This window comes from Typopeltis vanoorti, chromosome 10, assembly GCF_054136105.1.
Source record: "Typopeltis vanoorti isolate ZY-2024b chromosome 10, IOZ_Tvanoo_1.0, whole genome shotgun sequence".
NCBI lineage: Eukaryota > Metazoa > Arthropoda > Arachnida > Uropygi > Thelyphonidae > Typopeltis > Typopeltis vanoorti.
Window position 1 is genome coordinate 36,119,603 of NC_143558.1, and position 22,455 is coordinate 36,142,057.

A 22,455-nucleotide genomic window follows, 5' to 3' on the forward strand; every position below is an offset into this window, starting at 1 on the left:
CCCACCTGAATCATGGAAGAGAATAACTTGTATCATGATGATTCGTGCCCGCCATCAAAATAAGGATATTACGACTGCTGCCCAATGCTCCCTGAATACAGTAAAAACAATCAGGCATGAACTAGAGACTTGCAATGGTGACTACGAGGATGTAGCAAGAAGAAAGATCCCTAGCAGACGATCTGATTGCGTTCGTACAGCAGAATTCCTCGCAAATCTGCAGGAACAGGTGTTGAAGAACCCTGGCATTGGAATTCGGGCTTTGTTCGTGGAGTTGCTAACTGTAGTCAAGCCCTGGATAACAAGGGTAGCCAATGGTAGGCCGTATGTATGGCAGTAGGATTCGGCCCCTTGCCACACCTCTGGGAAAAGTCAAAAATGGTTGTCTGAAAATTTCTACGACTTCACCAGTCCAAATGTTTGGCCTCCAAACTCCCCAGACCTTAACCCCATGGATTATTTTGTATGGGGCGCAGTTGAAAAAGACACCAATCGCACTTCCAGTAATACAAAAGCCCAGTTAATGGATAAAATTAAAACAGTTTTTGCGGCCCTTCCCAGGGAGACTGTAGCATCAGCTTGTTCGAGGTTCCGAAGCAGAATTGAAGCTGTGATCGATGCTAATGGTGGTTATTTTGAGTAAATCTTGTTGATAGTATTGTAATTAACTCTGCCTGTAATGTTTTTTTGTCAATTCATTAAATTTAATAGATACAAAGAAGATTTTCTTTTTCCTTACGAAACTGTCAAATTTATCCCGAACACCCTGTATACACACACACACACACACACACACACATACACACATATACATACACGTGCGCACGCGCATGTACACAAACACATATGGTGGGCTCCCCTATCCGCCACCCAGGGGACGCGCTCTCTAGGGGTTACAGGGTCCCCTGAGAGTTTATTATTTATTTAAAAAAAATAAAATAAAAAAAAAATATATATATATATATATAATATGACTATAAATTTGTTATTATTTATAGTCATATTATATTTTTTTTAAAATTCTTTCCATAACCTCCAAAAAATTTTGAAGTTGTTTTTTCTTTTCTTTTCCCAATCAGCCGTTACTGCAATGTCATCTGCAAATCTAATTCACAGTATGCTGTGACCATTGAATATATTAAACACTGTTTCCACTGTTATATCATTTATAGCTTCTCCAAAAAATATAAGTTAAAATGATTTAGGAGTTTCAGAGTTCTCATCTAGCTTAAAATGTCTGTTAGCTCTTTCCATACTTTAGAATAATTTTACCCAGTTTACTTGGTCAAATGCACAAAAGCAACATATGTGTTTGTTCTTACCTCCATTCTCTTTTCTTTTATTTGTCTTAAGACAAGGATTACTTCCCTTGTTCCAGATTTTTTCCTAAATCCAAACTGGTCTCCATTTAGTTTCTCCTCTGTTTTATTTCTTTTTCTTTTGTATTATTTTGAGGAGGATTTTTGAAGTAAGTGACAAGAGGCTAACTGTATGATAATATTTACATTCTCCAGCACTAGCTTTCTTTGGTATAGGGATTATTACACTGTTTGGTCTTTCACTGCTTCTCATTTTCTTTAAATTTTTTTAATAAGTTAAAACCAACTCAGATTTTATCATATCACCAGCTTCCTTTATCATTTTCCATTTTGACATCATCTTGAAATGGTGAGTTTCCATTTTTAGTTGGCAAAGTGCACTTCATACTGATCTATTGAAATATCAATTCTTCATCTTCACTTGAAACTTTAACTGTTAACTATCACCATTTTTAGAAAGCAAGTAAAAAGTAAGTACAAGTATTAAAAAGGTGTATTATCTTATTATTAAAGTACAGATATCCCTTGATTAATGTGATTAATTAATCCCTTGATTAATGTGATTAATTAATCCCTCGATGTTACTGTGTATATTAAAATCGCGTTAATCAAATATAATAATGAATGGTAAAAATTACAATTCATCCATGATCGATTACTGTATTAATGATTAGTTTTATATGATATTCTTTTAGGAAAGATAAAAAAAATGAATGTAAAGTAAATGTTTAATAAATGCTTGAACCTACATTAGTTACTGCAATTTTTTTATCAAAAAAAAAATTATCAAGGGTCGTTTGAACAGTTTTAGTTTTTTTCTTATCAGAATGAATTCTACAATAACAAGCAAAATAACTCTCCGGCACGGCTGTGTGGGAGGAATTTAAAGGCATGTTAATTAAAAGTCTTGCCACGTATGCCAAGGGATTGTCGCAGTCAATTTCGCTACGTTAATCAAATCCCACGTTAAGCAAAACTGCTTTAAGCAAGGGATACCTGTACTTGGATTAGAGATAGATGTAGAATTTTTTTTCCCCACTTGGTTACAAATTAAATTAAACTTGTCAAGAAATTATATTCTTGTTTAATAATTTATCCAAGTGAAAGTAAACAAACTTTGAGCATGAAGTATCTCTACGACTAGGCTACTAAATACAATATAAAGTCCTAAATGTCAAAAATCTTTGGGTATGTTACCACATTTGAGTCATATTTCACTCAATTGTAAAGGTATATTATCATTGTGTTAGACAAAATGTAATGGTATTTGGGAATTGGGTAAAGAAAAACATGAAGAAGAGAATTATGTTGTGGAAAAAAGTTAATATTTTCTCCATCATCAGAGATGGCAGTTGAATTTGTTATTGGTTAATTGAGCAGTTGTTTAACATGACTTCCTAATCACAATATTTAAGTGAAACTGTGTAATCATAAGGCATATGACAAGGTGCTACAAGGAAAGCTATTCAAAACACTACAGTTATATTGTGGCAGTGGGATATCAAGCAATACTTTGTCTTTATTTGAGTTATAAGTCAGCAGTTATTATTGAACTAGGTACAGGAAGATGGTTTGATGTGAAATCCGGTGTGAGACAGGGATGTACATTATCTGTTCTGTTATTCATCACCTATATGGATCACATTATGAAGGAAAAATGGTATTAAACCTGATATAAAAGTCGCAGGTGTTAATCTCAGCTTTTTACTTTATGAAGATGATGTTATACTCCTAAATATATACAGTACAAGTCTGCAAGATTCCATTACTTTATAAATTGAATAAGTGTTGTAATAAATTTCATATGAAAACAGCAATAAAAAAAAATGAAGACAATGAAAATAGGCAAAAATCCTGAAAATATCAACTTCATCCTGAATGGATAACCTATAAAACAAGTAAAACAGTTTAACTGTCTAGGCACAATTTTTAGTGAAGATAGCAAATTAAATATGGAAATAGACAATGGAATTAGTGAAGCTAGGATGATTGGAAGTCAACTGAATAAATTTCCGAGGGTGATCTGAAATGTTCTCGGCCTGACAATGAAAAAATGAATTTATAATTTCAAAATTATTTTTATTTTTCAACATAATCTCCCTTAAGACTAATACATTAATTTCAGCGATGCTCCAGCACCATTATCCCAACCCTGTAGTGGTTCTCAGTAAGATCTGCAAAATACCCCTCTACAGCTGCAATCACCTCTTCATTTGAAAAAAAAAAAATAACCATCGAGGAAGAGATAGAAGTCCCTGTGATAGAAGTCAGAGGGAGCCAAATCTGGGGAATAGGGTGGATGTTCCAGCAATTCATAGTGCAGATCCCTTAATTTTCCCATTGCCCAAACACCTTTGTGGGCAGTTGCATTGTCCTGATGAAAGATGATTTTTTTTTTTTTTTGTAAACCAGGTCTTTTCTCACGAATTTTTTCGTCTAGTCTAGTCTGGTTAAAAGATTGGAATAATATTCCCCGGTTATTGATTTACCCTTTTCAAGATAATTAATAAACAAAATTCCTTTAGCATCCCAAAACACCAATGGCATGTCTTTTCCTACTGATGGAACCGACTTTGTCTACTTTGTCGACAGACAACCGGTTTCTGTCCACTGTTTTGACTGCTGTTTGGATTCTGGTGTGTAATGGTGAATCCAAGTCTCATCCATAGTAATAAGACGCACAAAATCAGTTTTATTCTTACGATCAAAATGGCTCGCATCCTGTTAACGCTCCCCCCCTCCCCTGTTTCCCATAAGACCTTTCCTCAAAGTAGTGCCCTTAAATATAATATATATATATATATATATATATTATTTAAAAAAAAAAACGGGTTTTCTAATTAATCTTCCCACCTTGCCTTAACCCCCCCCCCTTTCAAAAGCCTAAACAGCAGAACTATGGAGAACGAGGACATCCTAACATCCAAACAAGTTATATGCAAAATTTCTTCCTCTATTAGTCTGCATATATTTACCCTTAAAATATACTTATAATACCCTATGAATTCTTGAGTAAAAAGCCAATGTATTTAAAATATGGGACACTCCTGAATGAAAACAGGCAAAAATAGCTGTAAAAATTATAGTTTTTAAGAGGAGTAACATGGGAACTTCCCAGAAATAATACATAGTTTTATTCTTGTTAAAACACTCCAAGCACTGATCAGAGATTTTCATGCGAGTGTGTTTTTGATCTGCTGTGAGCAAGCGCGGCACCTAATTAAAGCTTTTTCATTTGCATTTCTTCATGCAAAATATATCCCACGTGTTCTTTCGAAATGCCTATAGTCTCATCAATTTCACACACTTTGACTCGCCGGTCATCCAATACCATATTATGCACTTGATCAATGATTTCTGGTGGTATTACACTTTTTGGACATCCTTCACATGGATCATCTTCAAGTCTTGTACGGCCATGTTTAAACTCGGCCGCCCATTTCTTAATTGTTGAAAATGAAGGAGAAGAAGTGCCCATAAACTTTTATGAACTTCGAATTAATTTCTTTTGTTGTTAAATTTTGTTTTACAAAGAATTTTATAACTGTGTGATATTCAATTTTATCCATTTCAAGGGATACAGACAACACTTTTGCTTCAGACAGCTGTATATAAAAACACTTGATAGAATGACTTGCAATTTCACATGGATGCTTATGACAGATGTACCAACTTAGAAAAAAAAATCTTGCTGATAGTGTTGCCATCTATGGTCGAGGCCGAGAACTCTTGAGACCACCCTTGTATATGGAATGAGAGACAAATTAATCAAAACACCAAATTAGCTGCATACAAGACAGTGTTCGAACCAATTTTAACATATGGATCTGAGAGCTGGGTTAGAAATAAAACACCTGGCCAAAGACTAGAGACCGCAGATATATGAGTTCTGAGAAAGATGGGAGAGAGTGAACAGATGGCATATGCCATGTGTTCCAATATCCTCATCCTTAATATGAGGATATTAAGAAAGAAATTGGCATTGTTAGTAGATCTAATCTTAGGTGGTACACTCACTAAATAGAAAGGGAGAGTTAAGATTGACTGATGGGTTTTTTCTACTTTAGGCATTGATAAGTGATACTTATTGCATTTCTTTTGAAGATTTTCTAATACTACTGCTATCTCTACTTATCACATTCAATAATCTTTCATAATATCAACTGTAATCTGAAATATCTGTATCTTCAGTTTTTATGTCACTATTATCTTCTCTGATTCATTTTATATTACTATTTTCTCTATTTCTAATCTTTTTTTGTAACCTCCAGAACCCCCCCCCCCCATTTTGTGATATTTATCTCATATTGATATCCTAATTTTCGTAATTGATTTCTGTTTAGCTATATTTTCACATAGCCTAGCATTTTTCTTTCTTTGAATAACTTTGAAATCCTTCCAACTTTAAAATATTGGTCTTACACTTGATATGGTAAAGTCAAAACTGTGCTACCGATGCAGTTATACCTTCTAGATAAAACTGCAGTGCATTTTGCATAATTGATGATTATTTATCATGGATTCTTTGTTGTTGTTTTCTTTTAAACTATTTATGTTTTTTTTTTATGTATTGTTATGGTCTTCACCACCAGTCTCTTGCTTTCTTCTAATCATTCAAGAACACAAGCAGCTGGTGATTAACATTCATATGTGCTTCAGCACTTAACTTATTGAACCACCTTCTCATCCTCTTTCTTTATTCCATCAGTGTTCATTCCTTGATACATTCTTCTCTCATACCATTCTCCATGATGAATGGAGGCCCTCAGCTCTTCAAGGAACAACTCAACAGATTGCATCTTTCTTCCTAATCACGTCTCTATGCATGGTATTATTCTGTTATAGGTTTTGTTCCCTCCTGTATGTGTGTTTGTATATGAAGGGAAAAAAATATAGATTTATTATTGTAGTAATGAGTAGGAAAATTAGTCATTCAGCTTCTAAAATATCACACAGCTTTCTTGCATTTCTTATTGCTTATGTGTTTCAAACAAATGTTTCACTCTCATTAAACAATATAAAACATTCAAGTATTACTTCAGTATATTGTTTTCTCAAGTATTTCTAATAGTTTTGTATGCTGATGTTTTTCTTGAAAACACTTCCAGTAAAGTCAGGTTTCATCAGTATGAAAAAATTAGTTAGGTGTATTTCTTGAATTTAATGTTTGAATTCAACAGCAGCAAATTCATCTGTCCTGTGTTTCTCCTTCTATTGGAATTTCTCTATTCTTATGCTTCTATTTGAATCTTGTCATGAAAGATTCGCTGAAATCATTTTCCAATTTTAGTTCTTAAAAAAAAAAAAAAAAAAAAAAAAAAAAAAAAAAAAAAAAAACTTTGCTGGCTGTACATATGGCTTTTCAAAAACACAGGAGTTCTTTGTTGAGTAAATCTCAGACTTCCACTTTGGCATGCAGCCAACTGTTGTTAGTTCCTTCAAATACAGTCAGTTTATTTTTGAAGATATCACAATGTATGGGCTTTAATATTGTACTTTCTCATTAAACTGGACATTCCATCAATTAACCAAATTTTTGTTCAATCAAAAGAACAACTTTAAACATTATAGAAAAAAATTAGTTTTAAAATCCTTGAGAAGCAAGAGGCCCCACCCCCCTTTTTTTTTTTTTTTTTTTTTTTTTTTTCCCATAACATTAAACAGGAAGAGAATACTGAAAATGTGAATTAAAGAAAACAATGCTGCTTGAATGTTACTTTTAGAAATTTAAGTGAAATGGTGAAAACCTTTTATGCATTTCTAAAAGCAATTTCTTATTAAGTTTATCTTTTGGCACTGGATACACCAATTAATGTTTTAAACAGTACCTGTGAATAATTGGGAATTGGAAATCTAATGTATCCGTATATATCCTCAACACTCAGAAGTATGTCCGCCCCCCTTTATTTTATTTTTATTTTATTTTATTTTTATTTTATTTTATTTTATTTTATTTTTTTAGACATGACTTTAAATGCAGAGTCGAACAGAAGACTGGTGAGTCATTTGGTTTGGTTGAAAGCAACTGATCGTATGCACTCAGCATATCATATATCCCCTACTTGCTTCTGTTCTTCATGCATGCATCTATTTTGTAGGATTAAAAAAAAAAATCTATTAGCTCATTTAGTTTTATAAGTCTTATAAAAGATTATTTTAATCTTAGATTGGATTTTATCCCAAGTCTTTCAAACTGAGGAGCAAATATTGTGGCATCCTCAAATATGCTTGTGCACATGTGCTAGTAAGAATAACTTACAAACAGGTATACCAAAAATGGCATGATAAACAAATCAGGTCAATGTTAGGCATGTAATAACTGGAAGCAGAGAGACTGACAAATGATCAGAGTTGAAAGATCCACTAAACATGTCACAATTGGTCATAGCATACTACAACCAGTGGCTTCAGGCGAGTGCATCAGACACTAATATGAATGGCAATATAACAGCCCAAAACTGTTGTTCAACAGCCAAAAACTCGATGTAGAGAGCAAATTGATTAATAAGGAAAATACAACTTTATGTTTGACTCTTATTATAGTAAACACTGTTATGGTGAACTTGCTCACTTTAACAAATTAATTTTTATACTTCACTAAAGTGCATTAGGCAAGACTTTTAGTTCACTTTACTGTAGTGAGAGTTCATAACATCAAACTTCTTTTAAAATATAAATATCAGCAGCTTTAAGTTTGAAGGACAATTTTTTTAAAATTTGTCCTCCAAAACGAAAAATAATGTTTTTTTAAAAAAAAAACATTATTATTTAATTACATTTCTATGTTGCCATGTAAATTTAATATGTAAAAATGCATATAAAATACCTAATAAACATATAGTTATTAGACACACATGCACACATAGTGTTATGAAGTGTTGTAATTATTATGGACTGCAGCTGACTTTCCTTCCCTTCTCATCTGTCTCTTAGGACGGGTAGAGTCCCCTAATGATGGGTTTACAGCAAAGTAATGCAGCTGGCTCGTCGCTCCACTGTGGCATCCCCTAAGGACGGGTATTCACAACTGTAGATCAGTGTGTGTTCATGGGGTTAGTTTGCCTATTCTGAGGGACGAAAAACCTGAGTTTCTGAGTAAGAAAAATCCTCTACCTCTATGAGAACAGCTAACTCACCTTTACTCGAAAGAGACCAGCTAAAGGTTGCTCACATTGTGGATGGGAATCAGATCTAGGTCTTTTTCTACAAAAGGGCTTTGTCTATACCAACTGAGCTAAGGAGGCTCTGCTGCTGACTTTAGTGTACTTAATCTTATATGTTATTTTTGTTGCCTTGTATTCTTGTGGAATATCTAACTTCTGTTTTTTTTTATTTCAGGTTCCTGTTTAATGATGCTGAAGTGAAACCCTTTGATCCAGCTCACATTGCTGCAGAATGCTTTGGTGGTGAAATGACTGTATGTTTCATATGTTATAATTAACCTGAAATTTCAAAATAATTAACTGCAGCAACATCAGCATATTAAATACTAAAACCTCTCTGTCTCTTCATTTATTTCAGAGTAAAACATATGATTCAGTGACTGACAAGTTTATGGATTTCTCATTTGAAAAGGTAAATATATTTTATTGAATGTAAAAATGACAAAAAAAGAAATTTCTGTTTGTGATGCTATGTAAGCTGCATGCGCGTTCAATGTGGTGAATTTATTTAGAGATAAAAAAAAAGAACAACAAATCAGTGGAAAGAGGAAGTGAAAGAAGCAATCAATAAAAAAACATACCCATATATATATGTATGTATGTATATATATATTTTTTTTTATATTGCTCACACACACATCAGAGGCTGAAACACCTATAAGCACATCCATGCCATGGGTGAAGTGCAGGTAAGAACTGAGAAAGAAGTTCATTGTCATTTTTCTTGAAGTATTGCATTAAGAATATTTCATGAAAAAGGTTGTTCCAGAGACAGATGTAGATGGAATATATATATAGCATAATGCCTTTTTATTTCTCAAAAAAAAGTAGATGGATCTCTCAGTCCTAATAATTTTTAAAAATGAGTATTAATTATTTTGCTACCAACCCTGTATACAAGGGTGGTCTGAAAAGTTCTCAGCCTAATAATAAAAAACGAATTTATAATTTCGAAATTATTTTTATTTTTCAACATAATCTCCCTTAAGACTAATACATTTATTCCAGCAATGCTCCAGCACCATTATCCCAACCCTGTAATGGTTCTCAATAAGATCTGCAAAATATCCCTCTATAGCTGCAATCACCTCTTGATTCAAAGAAAAACGCTGCCCAGCGAGGAAGAGTTTTAGTTTTGGGAAGAGATAGAAGTCAGAGAGAGCCAAATCTGGGGAATAGGATGGAATAGGGTTCCAACAATTCATAGTGCAGATCCCTTATTTTCTCATTGCCAAAACACCTATTATGTGGGCAGGTGCATTGTCCTGATGAAAGAGAATTTTTTTCTTCTGCAAACCAGATCTTTTCTCATGAATTTTTTCATCTAGTCTGATTAAAAGATCAGAATAATATTCCCCGGTTATTATTTTACCCTTTTCAAGATAATTAATAAACAAAATGCCTTTAGCATACCAAAACACCGATGCCATGTCTTTTCCTGCTGATGGTACCAACTTTGTCTTCTTTGGTGCTGAACAACCAGCTTCTGTCCACTGTTTTGACTGCTGTTTGGATTCTGGTGTGTAATGATGAATCCAACTCTCATCCATAGTAATAAATCGATGCACAAAATCAGTTTTATGCTTGTTAAAACATTCCAAGCACTGTTCAGAGATTTTTCATGCGGGTGTGTTTTTGATCTGCTGTGAACAAGTGTGTCACCCATCTTGCACAAAGCTTTTTCATGTGCAGTTCTTCATGAAAAATATATCCCACACTTCTTTTGAAAGGCCTATAGTCTCAATTTCATGCACTTTGACTCACCGGTCATCCAATACCATATCGTGCACTTGATCAATGATTTCAGGTGTTGTTACACTTTTTGGAGGTCCTTCATGTAGATCATCTTCAAGGTTGGTACGGCCACGTTTAAACTTGGCAACCCATTTCTTAATTGTTGAAAATGAAGGAGACGAGTGCCCATAAACTTTTATGAACTTTGAATGAATTTCTTTTGGCATTAAACCTTCTTTTACAAAGAATTTTATAACCACACGATACTCAATTTTATCCATTTCAAGGGATACAGACAACACTTTTGCTTCAGACAGCTGTATAAAACAAACTACTTGATAGAATGACTTGCAATTTCACATGAATGCTTATGACAGATGTACCAACTTAGGAAAAAAAATAACACAAACAGACTTGCTGATAGTGTTGCCATCTATGGTCGAGGCTGAGAACTTTTCAGGTCACCTCATTTATATCACATATTTTAATAAAATTACACACACACACACACTGTGTGTGTGTGGAATCGTCAATATAAGGAGTATTAATGGCGAATTGGAAAATTACCACTACACGTGGATATAATTGGCATTACTGAGACAAAAAAGACAAAAACAGGGGAGATCTTACTAAATAATAAGTACGGGATGTTATTCTCAGGTGATAATGATCAAGGAAAGGAAGTAATAACAATAGCATTCAATACCAAGCATGACGATAAACTTCTTGATTGGAAGGCAGTTTCAAGTAGAGTTATGTGGGCAAACTTCAAAATGGGGACATGGATAATGAAACTTATTTGTGCCCATGGTCCAACAGAAACTTCTTCCAAGGAAGAAGTGGAGGAATTTTTTGAGTCATTAGAACAGATAGCTGACATAAAGACAATGGGAAACAGTGGGCCTTGTTGGAGATCTGAGCTGCAGAGTAGGAAATGAATCTCACCAGGCATATAGGAACATTTTGGTAAAATTTGGAGAAAAGGGCAAAGCTAATAATAATGGTAAGTATTTATGGACTTCTGCTCAGGACACGGACTAGTCATTACTGACACCGTGTTTCAACATAAAGAAGTTCACATGGAGGTACGACACACGAAATAAGAAAGTCTCACTATGTCATTGTTGATAGTGAGTTTTGTGCATTTGTAGATGCATTTTTTTAAACTAATTTTAATTTCATATAAATTTTTGAAACTTCATTATACCAAAAAATTTGGTGCTCCAATGATATGGCCCTATATTACTCTGGAAGCAGTAATAATACTAACAGACATGGAGTAAGAATATTAATAAATAAAGACACATCCAAAAGTGTATTCAATTTTATTCCATTCTCCAGTAGGTTAATGCTCCTACAACTTAAGGGCAAGCAGTCAACATCAGTGTTATACAAGTGAAGTATATGCACCAACTTCAGACAAGGATGATGCACAAATTGACATTTTCTATTCTCAACTGAAAGAATTTCTCAAAATGACAAAGAAACATGTCATCAATATAATCATGGGAGATGATAATGCAGAAGTAGGGAAAGGAGCATCTGAAATCACAGTAGCACAGTTTGGACTTTCGATTGACATCTTAGTCAATGAACAAAATGATAGAAGAGATTGTTTAATATAATTTTGTCAAGAAGAAGCCTAATAATTATAAATACAGAGTTTGAGCTACAAAACAGACTCAACACATGGAAATCTCCACAAGACAATAGCAACAGTATAGTCAGAAACCAAATTGATTATATCTTAGTCAATCAACATTCTAGAAGTAATCTAAGAAGTGTAAAGACCTATCCTAGTGCTGACATTGGTTCAGGCCATAATCCAATAGCAGTAGAACTGAAATTGAGACCAAAGAAAATCCAGAAAACAAAATAGATGAATAAACTAAATTTAAAAAACTTAAAGAATGCAAAAATAGAAAAAGAACTTAAGAGAAAAATCACTTCAAACTCCACTGATGATGAACAGTGAATGAATTATTGAAGAAACTGGAAGAAGAATTAAAAATAAGTACAGAAATACTGAGTTATAGTACATGTCACAAGCAGAAGGATTGGATCACTGCTGATATTTTATCTCTTATGGACTGTACCAATGCAGACTGCATAAAGATAAAGATACTACAAAATATGAAGAGATACAAGTCAAGATAAAATCTAAAATAAAGGAAGCCAAAGAAAACTGGATGCAAAAAAAATGTAATGAAATTGAGGATCTACAAAAAAAACACGACTTCAATCTTCACAAAAATAAATAAATAAATAAATAAAAAATAAATTAATTAAAGAATTTTTGGGATTAATGAAAAAAAGAATTTAAGAAGATAATCCTAGAAACGTCTAAAAAAGAACAAGTTTTTACTGAATTGTGTGTCATCAGTAGTTAGTAAGATCTTGGAGAAAGTAGTGAAGGACCGTATACAGTATTGGGTAGATGAGGGTAATGTTATCTGTGAGAGTCAACATGGATTTGTGAAGCGGCGCTCTTGTTTTGGCAATATGCTAGCCTTTTATGATAAAGTTACAAGAGCATTAGATGAGGGAAAGGCATATACTGCCATTTTCTTAGACTTAGCAAAGGCATTTGACAGAGTGCCACATGATAAGCTGATATTTAAGTTGCAGCACATGGGTCTGGATGTCAGATTGGTCAACGATTCAGGATTGGCTGTCTGATAGGTATCAGAGAGTTCTGTATCGTGGGGGCAGTTTCAAGGAAGCAGAGGGTTAAAAGTGGGGTCCCACAGGGCTCAGTACTGGGACCTATATTGTTTAACCTTTATATCAATGACATTGTCAGTGGATTGCAAGGGGGATATTCAGTTGTTTGCAGATGATGCAAAGCTGGAAGGATGATTAGTAATAGTGCAGATGCAGCAGCCCTGCAAGAGGATTTGAATAAGCTAGATAGATGGGCAAATGAATGGGGGTTTCAGTTTAATGCATCAAAATGTAAGGTCTTGAGGTTTGGGAAACATCGCTGCATACTCTCTGGGAGGAGTTATACTGGAGGAAGTAGGGGAGACAAGAGATCTGGGGTTGATGATTGATAGAAACCTGAAATTTAGGGTAATTTATTGCAAAGGTGGTGAAGGTAACACAGATGATTGCTGCAATTATGAGAAGGACACTGACCTGCAGAGATAAAAGGGTTATCATTCCGTTGTATAAGTCTCTGATCAGACCACATTTAGACTATTGTTCTCAGATTTGGTTCCCAGGATTTGAAGGGGATAAATTAACTGCGGAAAGGATACAAAGATGGATGACAAAGATGGTTTCAGGACTGCACAATTTCGGTTATGAGGATCGGCTGAGGGAATGTGGACTGCAGAGTTTGGTGGATAGAAGAAGGAGAGGTGATATGATTGATACTTAAACTGTTGAGAGGTGGTTACAGGGTTGACACTGGGGAGTTCTTTCACTTGGTTGAACAGCAGGAAGGAGTGATGACAAGAGGCCATCCCTGGAAGTTACCAAAGGAAACTGTGAGCAAGAGGGTGAGGAGTGGTTTCTTTGCATGGAGGGTGGTTGAACCATGGAATGCATTGCCTGATGGAGTGGTGAGAGCGAGAATGGTCAATAGCTCAAGGAGTGGTATGATAGACTTTGTGTTTCTTGGGGGGACCTCCCCTCGATGAGTCTTGATAGACTTTGTGTTTCTCAGGAAGGACCCCCCCCCCCCCCATGATGAGTCTTTTGACTCCATGGAGGTCTGAATAATAATAATAATAATAATAACATTAAGGCACTATTTTCTGATAATAGACAAGGCTTAACAAATTCAAGGAATATAGTCACAGGCTCAGTAGAGATTGAAGTCTAAAGTAGTATAGATAATCAAATTATCAAGAAATGGTAAAGCATGTGGACCTGATGAACTGCCAGCAGAAATTATTAAACGAATCATTGACAGTAATATCGATAAAAGTATAAATTTTATTTATAAATTTAATTAGAAAACCCAGAAGAAGTCATGACTAGACAGTATAAAAAACTGGACTAAACTGAACATGACTCTTAATTAGAGTCACTAAAGACAGAACTTGGACTCCATTAGAAAATATCACTTAAGGAAGAAGATATGATATTTTCTCATCTTCCATTAATGTGTACACCTAATGGTCCATCATAACAATTTATCTTAAATTTTATAAACTTTTCTATGATAAGACAGTTTATTCTACCTATTATGTCTGCCAGTTTTGTGAGTTTTTAGCCTCTTTGTGTGTTTTGCTGTGTTGTATGTGGCACCAGGTAAGTCACATTCTCTGGGTTTGAATCATGCTGGAGGATGATTCAAAACCTAGTTCTTTCTAGGTTGCATTTTTTTCAGCTGCACTTCAGTAAGCTCCATGGCATTCTTTCTCATAATATTCAAATTCTGGCCCTCTCTTAGGTGCACCGTGATCTATTTGCTAAATATAGAATCCTTATCTATCCTCTGATTATTTCTGATAACTGGCATGGTTGATCAAGTTGGCAGAATCTTCAAACAGCAGACTATGGGTTTAAAATTCACTGTGGCATGGATGTCTGTGGAAATCTTTAGGCAATAGATGTTTTCTACCTAGCATGGATCCATCACCTTGCTTAATAGAGATCTAAGACTTTTAAAAAAAGTATTTGGTCTCTAGAATAGGATTTATGCATTATCTTTTGTGGATAGCAGTCACATTAAAAAAAAATGGGTTTAATTTTATATTTCTCATTATATTTATTATTTTCTGTAGATATAAATTTATTATAAATCTATATTTATTGAAATATATATTGAAAAAGTGCATATTTTTATTACTGTTTCAATTTATGATATAGCTTTTCTCTTTATACTTATTCATTAACTGTATAAATGTTCTTAGACCAACAGTGCCTATATGTTATTCTATGAACGTGTCAATCCAAAGGATTTAAATGCTTCCATTCCTAGTCAGACTATTCAACCAATTGTTGAAGCCAATGCAGATCAGGTGCCACCATTTGAATTATCCCAAGAATTGGCCGAGGTAGGTTAAAAATTTAGTGAGGAAGTTTGGGGGGGGGGAGATAAAATCCTTCTCAGTGAACTTAACGAGAACTGAATTTCTGAGTCATGATTAATAATTTTGACTAAATAATAATAATAAATTTTGACAGCATTTTTTGCTAAATCATTTTTAGGAAGTAGTGATTTTGCATTTGTTTTTTATTAACATATTTTCTTAAATGATTCACCATGTTTAATTTGCAGTATTGTGAAGACTGCATACAGCAACTCTTAACTGAGAGGTGAAAGAGAAAAGATGAGTTTGATAGTAAAGATTAAGAATTTTATTATAAATTTAGAGTCAATCTAGCTTAAGTTAGTCTTGATTGAGTATGACAATTTTGTGAACCAGCTCCATTAAGTTTTTTTCTGATGTATAGTGTTTGTTGTATACTGTTAATTTATTTGTTTTGGTGGTTGGTATACCTCTGTTCACTTACACATCACTCAATATGCCACCATTTAAAGATAACATACATTTTACACTGTATCATGCAATGTTTGTAGCACCTTGTACTTGTATACTTATTTCAGTTGAGAATGAGGAGTACTTCCCCACAAAATATAGACAGAGTGGTTTTAATGGTTTTGTATCTCAGATTTTAGAAGTGGAAGTAGTGGTCCACAACAAGTGAGTGCTGGCAGAGAGTTATGAACAGTCACTCTTTCATGTTTAGAGGAATAAACACAGTTCTACAGATAATAAATACTGACTATATTTACTTGGTTAATAAATTATTATGCTGAAATTTTGCCTTGGTCACCTAGGTGCCTTCAATGACAAAAACACTGAACACATGTAATCAGGCACACTGGTAAGAAAGCAAACACAGGCTGAGTATGAATGGCAGGATCTTACATCCGTAACTGGTGCTCTCTCCAGGTCTGATGATGGAAACTAGCTGAAGGTCTCCTGAAAGGAGTCTCCGAGAGTTTAGACTAAGTGAGATAGCTAAATTTTTTGAGATTTGGCACATGTTATAATGATTAATCAGATTCTAGATAAAAGTCTTTTTGATTTATATCTGTTTCCAGTATGAGGAGATTTTCTTCCATTGAATCTGGTGATCGGTATCTGTGGCATGATCTGCTGCACTAGAATAGTTGTATTCCAAGTAATGGACATAGTTTCTGTGTTCTTCCAGGTGGATATTTGCTGTTTGTCCAAAGTAGGATGCCTTCAGTAGACCCCAGGATGGTCCACATGATGGAGTGAATCTTTTGGTGAGCAGATAAGGGTAGCTAGTCTTTGTATGGCTTTGAAAGGGGTGTGTAATTTTTTTTTTTCCTTTTAGCTCACAAGAAATTTTTTCTGAAGTGTTTCTGAAGTTGCATTCTGAATATTAGGTGGGGGAGTGGGGGGGGGCAAATGTTTTGATGATTTTTTGAAGATAAAACTATTGGCTACAAAGTATCCAGATGTGATTGATTTCTGCAGAGAGAAAAGTGTGGTCAGAGCAAAGGTTCTAGTATGATTTGCTAAGGTTTTAATAAAACTATAAAACCATACTGCTGAGAGGGGATGGTAATGTGAAAATCATCTTTTTATTGTTTAACTTTTTGGATGGTTTCAGTAGATCAAGATATAACTTAGTCTAATAATTTTAGGAATGTATTTTTTCGTATAGGATAGGATCAATGTCAGTTAAGTAATGAGGAGATCAATCCCTGCTTAAAATCAACATTTTGTGATCCTAAATTGAAAGCCAAACGGCTATTTTTCTGGCATCCTTAATAATAATTAAGGGGATACAATCCCTTGTTGTTCAACTGCCAGTAAACAAAACTGTCAGATCGAGAACTACGAATCTGTTGAGTTTCATATATACCGAAAAACTATCGGCGAATCCAAGTGTAAATGACCACTTGGTAGTACAACACCAAGGCAACTCGAAGCAAAGGTGGAGCAAGCTCCCTCACTATCCTTGATATTTTCTCATAATGTAAAAACACAGCCCCTATGGGATGTCATACTGTAATTACATTATGAGGAGAGGTCACTACCCAGACCGGTTTCAACCTTTTTTGAGGTCTCATCAGTGAGTAGGTAGACCTGGAAGATAACAAGGTTTAAGTGAAAAGAACTTACATACTGTTTAAAATAAGGGGATATTAAATCCCATATTGTTTTAAAACCGAATAAGAAACTCAAAGATTGGAATCAGAGAGTTTCATGCCGAATATTGTAAACTATAAAAATATCAGCGATTACTAGCGTGAGCTAATGCAAGTAGTCCTAGTACGAAGTACAATATCGGGCAACTCGCAGCAAAGGTGGTAAAGTTCTGATCACTATTCTTGGTATTTTCCATAATGTAAAAACACATTTCCTAGGAAATCTATGCTGTTATTACATTATGGTGGGAGGTCACTACCCAGACCGGTTTCAGCCTTTTTTGAGGCTTCATCAGTGAGCTAGACCAAATTAATACCAAAGGGTATAGCAAAAAGAACTTATATACTCTGCTATACGAGTTGTCAAACAGGTGCACCCATTAAGTTACTTAAATATAAAGAGCCAGTAGGCTTCATTTCGGCGATATAAACATTATTTAAAATAAAGGGATATTAAATCCCACATTGTTTTAAAACCGAATAAGAAACTCAAAGATTGGAATCAGAGAGTTTCATGTCGAATATAGTAAACTATAAAAATATCGGCAATTACTAGTATGAGCTAATGCAAGTAGTCCTAGTACGTAGTACAATACCGGGCAACTCGCAGCAAAGGTGGTAAAGTTCTGATCGCTATTCTTGGTATTTTCCATAATGTAAAAACACATTTCCTAGGAAATGTATGCTGTTATTACATTATGATTTATTTATATTATTTGATTTTATATTATATATTGATATTATTTAAATAATATTTATATTGCCGAAATGAAGCCTATTGGCTCTTTATATTTAAGTAACTTAATGGGTGCACCTGTTTGACAACTCATATAGCAGAGTATATAAGTTTCTTTCGCTCTACCCTTTGGTATTAATTTGGTCTAGCTACTCACTGATGAAGCCTAAAAAAAGGCTGAAATTCGTATAGTAATGGTATGTAAGTACCTTTACTATACGAATGCCATAAAGGTGTGTTTGTATATTATAACATAAATTGAAAGCTAAACGGCTATTTTTCTGGCATTCTTAATAATTTTTTGGTATATATGAAACTCATAGATTCGTAGTTCTCGATCTTAGAGTTTTGCTTACTGGCAGTTGAACAACAAAGGATTCTATCTCTTTAATTATTATTAAGGATGCCAGAAAAATAGCCGTTTGGATTTCAGTTTATGTTATAATATACAAACACACCTTTATGGCATTTGCATAGTAAAGGTATGTAAGTTCTTTTCACTTAAACCTTGTTATCTTCCAGATCTACCTACTCATTGATGAGACCTCAAAAAAAAGGTTGAAACCGGTCTGGGTAGTGACCCCTCTTCATAATGTAATTACAGTATGACATCCCCTAGGGGCTATGTTTTTACATTATGAAAAAATATCAAGCATAGTAAGGAGCTTGCTCCACCTTTGCTTTGAGTTGCCTTGGTGTTGTACTACCAAGTGGTCATTTACACTTGGATTCACCGATAGGTTTTCGGTATATATGAAACTCATAGATTCGTAGTTATCGATCTTAGAGTTTTGCTTACTGGCAGTTGAACAACAAGGGATTGTATCCCCTTAATTATTATTAAGGATGCCAGAAAATAGCCATTTGGCTTTCAGTTTATGTTATAATATACAAACACACCTTTATGGCATTCATATAGTAAAAGTATGTAAGTTCTTTTCACTTAAACCTTGTTATCTTCAAGGTCTACCTACTCACTGATGAGACCTCAAAAAAGATTGAAACCAGTATGGGTAGCGACCTCTCCTCATAATGTAATTACAGTATAATTACAGTATGACATCCCCTAGGGGCTATGTTTTTACATTATGAAAAAATATCAAGCATAGTAAGGAGCTTGCTCCACCTTTGCTTTGAGTTGCCTTGGTGTTGTACTACCAAGTGGTCATTTACACTTGGATTCACCGATAGGTTTTCGGTATATATGAAACTCATAGATTCGTAGTTATCGATCTTAGAGTTTTGCTTACTGGCAGTTGAACAACAAGGGATTGTATCCCCTTAATTATTATTAAGGATGCCAGAAAATAGCCATTTGGCTTTCAGTTTATGTTATAATATACAAACACACCTTTATGGCATTCATATAGTAAAAGTATGTAAGTTCTTTTCACTTAAACCTTGTTATCTTCAAGGTCTACCTACTCACTGATGAGACCTCAAAAAAGATTGAAACCAGTATGGGTAGCGACCTCTCCTCATAATGTAATTACAGTATAATTACAGTATGACATCCCATAGGGGCTGTGTTTTTACATTATGAGAAAATATCAAGGATAGTGAGGGAGCTTGCTCCACCTTTGCTTCGAGTTGCCTTGGTGTTGTACTACCAAGTGGTCGTTTATACTTGGATTCACCGATAGTTTTTCGATATATATGAAACTCATGGTTTTGTGATCATGTTTCAGTTTTGCAAAACTTAAAACATATTATGAGAGCTGTACTCCAATCATCTGGAATTCTTCCCTCTGTCCAGGTTTTCTGAACTATGCATTGCAGCCACTGTGAGACTTGCGCATTTCTGTTCGAATATCTTCTATTCCAGCTGCCTTTCCACATTTCAAGCTTTTCATGGCTTTTTCAACTTCACATATGTATATGTATTCCTGATTGCATGCCTGTTGAGTGTTTTTTTACCACTGTGCTGTTACTGCTTGTTTCATTTAGTAATTTTTTGAAGTAATTACCTCATACATCAAGTATATCTTTTTCTCCAGTTTTCATGTAACCTTTGTCATGTCTAATTGCTTTGACAGCACTCTTTCCTCCATTTCTGAGCTTTTTCTACAGCCTCCAGAATGTTTTGCTACCCTCTTAATATTTATTTTCTATGTTCGAACCAAAGTTTTCCCATGAATTTTGTTTAGCTAGTTTTGCACAGTGTTTAGCTTTCTTACATTTGTCTCTGTATTTTCTAAGAGCACAAGCTGACTTATTTGCAAGGAACTTTTGATATGCTTTCTTCTTTCCTTCAATGCCTCTTTAACTTTCTCTGTCCACCATGGACTTCTGATTTTTCTATCCTTGCTGACAATCCTACCACATGCCTCTCTGGCTGAATCAATCAATGTTTTCTTCAGGGCTTGCCACTGAATCTCCAAGGTTTGGTGTCTGTTCTCAAACTCTTTCATTTTTTCTTGAATAATGTTTGTGTATTTTATTCTGCAGTTCACATCTGAGAACTGCTCAACTTTTATTCGCTTTAAATTTTTCTTACATGTTCTTATTTTTAGTATGAAATTCAACTTTATGCTGCTCAAGACTAAATAGTGATCAATTCCAATTTCAAATCCTCTGTACACTCTAGTGTCCTGCACCAGATAGATAAAAAATTACTATCAACAAAGGACTAGTTATTACTAACACAATGTTGGAACATTGTGTTAGTAATGACTAGTCCATGTCCTGAGCAGAAATCCAACAGGTATTTGCCATTATTATTAGCTTTGCTCTTTTCTCCAAATTTTCTGAAATTAGTTTTGTTATGTCTGGATCATTTTCTGCTCTGCTATTTAGATCCCCAACAAGGACCAACTTTTCCTTTTTCATTGTGTCAGTTGCTTTCTCTAAAGGCTCAAAAAATTCCTCCACTTCTACCTTAGCAGAACCTTCTGTGGGACCAATAGGTACAAATAAGTCTCATCATCCAGTTTCCCCATTCTAATATTTGCCCACATCACTCTACTTGATATTGCCTGCCATTTATATTTAGTGTTGAATACTATGGCTGCTCCTTCTTTTCCTTGATTGTCATTGCCTGAATATAACATTTTGTTTTTATTGCTCATATTCATATTTGTTCATATTGCTCACATTCATCATTTTCATAGTTTTGGTCTTTTTATTTGCTGATCTTCATGCCAAGTTTGTTGCAGTTGTTATTCAAGTTAGTGAACCTTGGAGACTTGCACTAGATGTGTTTAGAAGTAAAACATCATCTGCATAAAGCAATGAGCTAAGTTTGATGCCTCCAATTCTAATATCAGTCCTGATTCCACTTTCTTTCATAATGCGATCCATAGATGATGAACAGGAGTGGAGATAATGTGCATCCTTGTCTTACCCCTGATTTTACATGAAACCATCTTCCTTAATTCTAACTGTTGACTGACAACTTAAGTAAAGACCATGTATTATTCTGTATAATGTAATTACTCTGTAATAATTGTTTATTACCTCATATAGTTGCAGTATTTTGGGCATCTTTGTCCTATGCCTTTTCCAGATCTACAAAACGTAAGTACAAAAACTTGTCATATTCCCACGATTGCTTAACTATTGTCTTAAACTGAAAATCTCATCTTGACAACCTCTATTTGGCCTAAACCCAGCTTCTTGTTCTCTGAGTTTCTCTTTCAATCTTTTTCAACCTCCTTTCATATATGCTTGAATCTTACCTGGAACACTTAGTAGAGAAATTTCTCTGTAATTCTCACATTGAGCTTTATCCCCCCCCCCTTTTTTTTTTTTTTTTTTTTATATAGAGGGTACTATTAGAGCTCTACTGCTATCATTGGGAATTTGACCTTCTGATCAGGCCCTCTGAATTATGCAATTGTAGCCACTGCAAGCCTTTTATACCTCCATACTTAAAAGCATTTAAGTATGGAGGTATAAAAGTTTGAAGTGACTTGAATATCGTCTACTCCAACTGCCTTTCCACATTTCAAATTTTTGAAAGCTTTTTCTATCTCTAGTATTGATATGTACTTCTCTTAGTATTCCTCTTGAAAATTTTCAATTACTGCTCTTTGTAATGTTTATGCCAGGATAAGCTAGACGTAAAAGTTAGCTCAAGAAGAGAAAACTGATCTTGACTGGAACTCACAACATTATCAAAATTATGAGGGAGTAAAGTAGGATTTAACACAATCTTTTATTTGTGCATGATAAGCATGAAATGTTTAGTTAGTTTGGCAAGTTCAAAGTGAGTGATCATTATTGGAAATTTTGGCTATAGCAATATAATAGCAATTTAGGTAATTTTAACTATAGCAATATTGTAAATTTTTTACTGTAGTAATAGCGCCTCCATAACGCAGTTGGAAGAAACAATGGTAAGTTACTCCCTTTGATTGG

At 34.4% G+C, this 22,455-nt stretch overlaps 1 protein-coding gene across 1 annotated transcript in view; it reads left to right on the forward strand.

The window, feature by feature from the left end:
* puf (ubiquitinyl hydrolase 1 puf) overlaps positions 1-22,455 on the forward strand; it is a 1,013,305-nt gene that overhangs the window by 587,071 nt on the left and 403,779 nt on the right. The window contains exons 45-47 of the mRNA XM_090399560.1: positions 8,658-8,736; positions 8,841-8,894; positions 15,082-15,225. Of these exons, the coding sequence (XP_090255686.1) occupies positions 8,658-8,736; positions 8,841-8,894; positions 15,082-15,225 (277 nt within the window). The remainder of the gene's footprint in view (positions 1-8,657; positions 8,737-8,840; positions 8,895-15,081; positions 15,226-22,455) is intronic.